Source organism: Heteronotia binoei, chromosome 16 (genome assembly GCF_032191835.1).
Source record: "Heteronotia binoei isolate CCM8104 ecotype False Entrance Well chromosome 16, APGP_CSIRO_Hbin_v1, whole genome shotgun sequence".
In the NCBI taxonomy this organism is placed as follows: domain Eukaryota; kingdom Metazoa; phylum Chordata; class Lepidosauria; order Squamata; family Gekkonidae; genus Heteronotia; species Heteronotia binoei.
The window spans coordinates 51223040-51229539 of NC_083238.1; the positions used below are offsets into that span (position 1 = coordinate 51223040).

The 6500-nt window shown below is 48.2% G+C and overlaps 1 protein-coding gene across 1 annotated transcript in view; it reads left to right on the top strand.

Moving 5' to 3' along the window:
• The window catches only part of KANSL1L (KAT8 regulatory NSL complex subunit 1 like), a 56192-nt gene extending 49692 nt beyond the window's left edge, over positions 1-6500 (top strand). Inside the window, exons 13-15 of the mRNA XM_060257047.1 lie at positions 1103-1212; positions 3918-4065; positions 6252-6500. Of these exons, the coding sequence (XP_060113030.1) occupies positions 1103-1212; positions 3918-4065; positions 6252-6500 (507 nt within the window). The remainder of the gene's footprint in view (positions 1-1102; positions 1213-3917; positions 4066-6251) is intronic.

Below are 6500 nucleotides of genomic sequence, written 5' to 3' on the forward strand. Positions count from 1 at the left end.
CCCGGGGCTCTCCTTTCTTGCATCAAGTTGCTTTTGGCTGGAGGGGGGCATATGCTAATGAGTTATGCTAATGAGCTCCACCACCTATTTTTCTACAAAAACGACCCTTGGGGACAAGCAAGGAGTGCCATGACACCTACTGCAGGGGGAAGTTTTTGGAATATTTGGAGGCAATGTAACATGTAAATAAGGATGTGCTCCCAATTTAGCAGTCCAAATATTATTGAATTGCTGCTGGTTTCAGAGATAAGCTCAAATACCTACGTGTGGAATTTTGCAAGCTGCATTCGTAAGCCTGTGAGCCAGACTCCTTTCTCTGTGGCTTTCTAGATTTCCACCCCCCATCCCCTTAGTGCATTTGGCAGCGCTCCCTTAACCTTGTCCCTTGTTCCATTATTTGCTTTTCTAAGCATCTCTGTCCTTTACGTTGCCTCCTTTCTTTCCTTGTTTGCGCTGTGGAGACTGAAGCCAGATTTGTGCTGACCCCATGGACTTAGTTTTTATGGGTTCTTTCCTGCTCTCTTGGCACGTAACTACAATTGGGGTCTTAACAGCCGGGCAGTTGCTTTCATGTTATTTCAAAAGACAGATGTACTTCACTTTTTCATGCCTCAGTATCCTAGGGAGCACTTAATACCTCGAAAACAAATGGATTTATTTCCCTTTATTTCCCTCTAAGCTGGAGTCAAGTGGCACCTTTAAGACCAACCAAGTTTCATTTAGAACGCAAGCTTTCGTGTGCTCTCTAAGCACGCTTCATCAGACGATCTTCAGACCAACACGGCTGCCCACTTGGATCTCCCCTCTACGCTGCGTTAGTGTGAGCCAGCTCACAGATTTGTAGCCTCCAGCTGTCTTAGCTCAGGAAAAATGGCCCCAGAGCACACTAAGTCCTGCAGCAGCTCACAGTTTTAATACCAGTAGCTCACAAAGTAGAATATTTGCTCACAAGACCCTGCAGCTTAGAGGGGACATTGCCTATAGCCTGTGTCTTTCGTGTGTGGATCACACATGTGTATTGCAGCGATAACCTGCGAGTGATCTTTTAAACTGCTTTTTGCACTTTTCATAACATTTGCCACTCGGGCTCTTTACAATGCAGGTGGAAGATCTGTCTGACGAAGCATTTTCTTCACGGCACGCAAAATACGAAGAGAAAGAGCAAGCCCGGTGGTCGCTGTGGGAGCAGTGCCAGTGGCCCAAGCGCAACAGGCAGGTGGCATTTCAGATCCGCACAGCCGTTCTAGCTCACTTCTTCTCCAGAATGAATATTCAGGCCCTCTGAAGCATGAGGCACTTGCCGGGCCACTTTGCCCATGCCACCTCGTGAATTCCACCCCAACTAAGACAAGTTTGGTGTAGTGGTTAAGTGTGTGGACTCTTATCTGGGAGAATCGGGTTTGATTCCCCACTCCTCCTTTTGCAGCTGCTGGAATGGCCTTGGGTCAGCCACAGCTATCACAGGAGTTGTCCTTGAAAGGGCAGCTGTTGTGAGAGCCCTCTCAGCCCCACAACCCCATAGGGTGTCTGTTGTGGGGGGAGAAGATATAGGAGATTGTAAGCCGCTCTGAGTCTCTGATTCGGGGAGAAGGGCAATTCTTCTTCTTCTTAAAAACATGTGAGCCACAGGCTAAAAAAATGCGAGCTAGCTCATGCTAACTCAGCTTAGGAAAGGTCCCCTGTGCAACCACCGATCGTTTCCGACTCTGGGGTGATGTTGCTTCCACAACGTTTTCACAGCAGGCTTTTTACAGGGTGGTTTGCCATTGCCTTCCCCAGTCATCTTAGCTTTCCCACCAGCAAGCTGGGGACTCCTTTGACTGACCTCAGAAGGATGGAAGGCTGAGTCAACCTTGAGCCAGATACCTGAAAAACCCAGCTTCCTCCAGAGATCGAACTCAGGTCGTGAGCAGAGCTTAGGACTGCAGTACTGCAGCTTTAACACTCTGCGCCACGGGGCTCTATTTAACTCAGCTTACATCCACAGTATTCCAATGTATTTCTCTTTTATAATAGTGTATCAGAATAATGTTTTCTATTGACATACTCAAATAAGGGATATTGGCTATATCTTCTTCGTGGTCTCTGTGCAGTCCCACACATGGGCATTTCGACCGCCCCTCTCGACTCCGTGACCCTCGAAGCCATTTCGAGTACTCACCCAGACTCCTTAACCGTGTGCTTAAGAGCACACGAAAGCATATGTTCTAAATAAAAATTGGTTGGTCTTAAAGGTGCCACTTGACTCCTGCTTTGTTCATCAGCTTAGAAAGAACACTAGATTCAGATATGAGTCCTTTTATCCCAGTCAGAAGGTGGGAAGGGTGTTGTGAAAGAATGCTTGCAAAGGATGCAAAGCTACATTGCATATTTGTGGTCAGCTTGATTAGAGGAATATGAAAATTCACTCTTTTCTTTTGCCCCATCATGAATATGTTTGCTTCTGTCTGGATAATAAGAGGAAAAGGAAAGGTCCCCTGTGCAAGCACCAGTCATTTTCGACTCTGGGGTGATGTTGCTTTCACAACGTTTTCACGGCAGACTTTTTACGGGGTGGTTTGCCATTGCCTTCCTCAGTCATCCACACTTTCCCCCCAGCAACCTGGGGTCTCATCTGACCGACCTCAGAAGGAGGTAAGGCTGACTCAACCTCGAGCCGGCTACCTGATAACCCAGCTTCCGCCAGGGATCGAACTCAGGTCGTGAGCAGAGCTTAGGACTGCAGTACTGCAGCTTTAACACTCTGCGCCATGGGATACAATAACAGGAGACAGATGTTGAAATACTGAAATACTTTCAGAGTGGTTAGGAACCAGAGATAAAACTCTAGGGCAGGGGTGGCCAAACTTGCTTAATGTAAGAGCCACATAGAATAAATGTCAGATGGTTGAGAGCCGCAAGAGAGGAAGGACGGAAGGAAGGAAGGAAGGAAGGAAGGAAGGAAGGAAGGAAGGAAGGAAGGAAGGAAGGAAGGAAGGAAGGAAGGAAGGAAAGCATCTTTAACTTCAATGCATTCCCCAACCTGCCGACTGGGTGGGTTTGGAGAAATGATTTATTTTTTAATTTATTTCTTGGATTTATATCCCGCCCTCCCCGCTGAAGCAGGCTCAGGGCAGCCCACAACAATCAAGACTAAAACAATAAGACAATGAACAAACATTGGAGTTTTGACAATTAAGTTGATAATAACAATTAAATAGTTTAAAACAATTTAAAACAGTTTTAGTGCTAGCATTAATTTCAATATGTTCAGCAAAGTTGGACGTCCTCCGGTACTATAATTCAGCTGAAGGCAAGTCGAAATAGGACTGTTTTACAGGCCTTGCGGAACTGAGCAATGTCCCACGAGGCCTTTACTTCTTCTGGACGTTGGTTCCACCAGTAGGGGGCGGCAATTGAGAAGGCCTCTCTCTAGTAGACTTCAGTCTCGCCTCCCCCAGGCCTGGGGATCGACAATAAGTTCTGCGTCCCAGATCTAAGTACCCTCTGGGGAACATGTGGGGAGAGACGATCCCTAAGGTAGACAGGTCCTCGGCCATATAGGGCTTTAAAGGTAATAGCCAGCACCTTGTAACGAATCCGGAATACTATTGGCAGCCAGTGCAGTTCCCACAGCCTTGACTGTATGTGCTCCTGAATAGAGAGACCCCATAACAGCCTTTTCCAAGCTGGCTGACAGGGCAGTGGGGGCTTCAAGAGCCCCACTATATGTGTGGAAGAGCCACATGTGGCTCCCAAGCCACGGTTCGGCCACCCCTGCTCTAGGGGAGCACTCGCTCTGTTTGCCTTGGCGGTGGCGTGGGGGGTGTGACCTTTGATGCCATTCCCCATTATCACTTAAGACAGGGCAAGTATTTGACTTTCCATCATCCATCTGGTTTTGGAAGAAACGAGAGCCCTGTTTTGTCTCATTCTAGAACATACAGCCGGAATTCAGAGGGCTACGATACAGCAATGAAACACGACAACTCTGATCTCGTGTACCAGTTCGGTGAAGCTACTGTTGACACTTCAGAAGCTGACGGCTCTCTCTGCTCAAGCATCCCATTCGAAAGAAGCCAAGAAGTAAGGGTAGAAATATACCTTGTGACAGTGGGGTTTAAGTGGGTGACCAAGGATTCCTCTTGACGTTAGCAAAATAATTTATTTACATTCTTGTTCAGCTCTTTTCTGTTGTGTCTTAGTTCAGTATGGGGTTGCAATCATGTTCTTAACACATTAGTGTTGAGCCTTAAAAGGTAAAAGGTAATCCCCTGTGTGATCACCAGTCGTTTCCAACTATGGGGTGACGCTGCTTTCACGACGTTGTCTTGGCAGACTTTTTATGGGGTGGTTTGCCATTGCCTACCCCAGTCATCTACACTTCCCCCCCCAGCAAGCTGGGGACTCATTTGACCAACCTCAGAAGGATGGAAGGCTGATTCAACCTCGAGCCGGCTACATGAACCAGCTTCCGCTGGGATCAAACTCAGGTCGTGAGCAGAGGGCTCCCACTGCAGTACTGCAGCTTTAACACTCTGCGCCACAGGCTCATAAAGGTAAAGGTAGTCCCCTGTGCAAGCACCAGTCATTTCCGACTCTGGGGTGACGTTGCTTTCACGTTTTCACAGCAGACTTTTTATGGGGTGGTTTGCCATTGTATTCCCCAGTCATCTACACTTTCCCCCCAGCAAGCTGGGGACTCATTTTACCGACCTCGGAAGGCTGGAAAGCTGAATCAACCTTGAGCCGGCTACCTGAACCCAGCTTCTGCCAGGGTCAAACTCAGGTCGTGAGCAGAGCTTGGGCTGCAGTACTGCAGTTGACCACTGTGTGTCACAGGGCTCTTTTAATGTTAAGCCTTCCTCTTTACTATTTATTTAGCTGTGGCACATCAGCAAGAAGAGTGGCTGCTTGGGCCCTTGAAAAGGGGAGGGGAAACCAGGGCCTGCTGTGATCAGTGACCTTAAAATGGCAGTGGAAGCCATGAGGATGCCATCACATCTGGCATGGCCCTGAAGCGTGAGCTGGTCTTGCTTCCACCATCAAAGTGCCACATCAGTTCCCACCCATCTTCTGTGTTTTCAGTATAACATTTAAAATTTGGCTTTTTAAATTCTAAAACTTGCAGGGTTTAAAAAAAAAAAAGTCTGCCTACCGAAGCAGCCAAGCTCCAGCAAGCAGCACTGTTTTTTTCTAACCAGTGATAAACTCGGGGTGCGCATTTTGGGATGTTTCCAAAAGAGCTCACAAAGAAGCCGAGAAATCCCCACAAGCTCTTCTGGGCAGCCCCTTTAAGCCAGACTTCCCCAACGGAGCCCTCCAAGCGGCCGATCCTGCGGGGAAGAGTTCTTCCTGAAGGCTGCGTTGGGCAGTGAAGTTTAAATGTGGCTGCTCAGCAGAACCGCAGCCCAGCCTGCAGGATCAACTCCTTTGGAGGCTGTGTTGAAACCAGGCTCTGTTAGGCAGCCCCATTGAAATCGGGCTGCCCAGCAAGGCCCCAGCAGAACCTGTGTGGATCAGCATCTTTGCAAGCTCTTGTGGACAGTCCAGTTTAAAATACTTAGAATGGATTAGTGATGGTCAGGGCTTTTTGTGTCACAAGAGCTCCTTTGCATATTAGGCTACACACACCCCTGATATAGCCAGTCCTCAAAGAGATTAATACAGGGCTCTTCTTACAGGGCCAACTGTAAGCTCTTGGAGGATTGGCTACATCAGGGGTGTGTGGCCTAATATGCAAAGGAGTTCCTGCTACAAAAAAAAAAAGCCCTGGGGATGGTAATTGATTAGTGATGGTAACTGTTGAAACAGGACTGGAGAGATCCAAGTTAAGAACCTAAGAGAAGCCATGTTGGATCAGGCCAATGGCCCATCCAGTCCAATGATCTTGTATCACACATTGGTCAAAAGGTGCCATCGGAAGGTGCACCAGCAAGGCTAGAACTCCAAAAGCCCCCCCACACACACACACACTATTGCCCGCCCCCCCCCATTCAAATCCTCACTCTGTCCTGAAACTTGTCGGGTGACTTTAGGTTGGCTTCCTTCTCTCAGCCTAATTTCACAGGGTCATTATGAGGATACAGTAGAGAAGGGGAGAAAGAACTGCGTGGCTCTTCAGAGAAAGGTTGAATAAGAATGAAACACTATTGTTCTCTGCCCAGTGACATTTGAAGGCCATTGTTTGATTGTTAGGAATGGACATGAACACCGTTTCCTGCCTCGTAAACAGCTTCACGGCATCTCTCTCTCTCTCTTGTCCCCTTCAGTCCATTTTGTGGGAACGTCGAACTTTTCCACTCAAGGAGGAAGAAGCAGAGGTGTTACTATGCCAAGAGCAGATGCCAGTTCAACACGAAAGTTCAGCTAGGCCCACCGACAATGACTCTGACTGTGTTCTGCCCGGCGCCTTCTGTTTGCCAAACTGCCACGAACTCCACAAGAAAAGGTCTGCCGAGGAGCTGGCAGATGGCAACCAGGTTGCCTTGGGGACGGGCGGCCCAAGAAGACAAAGGTGA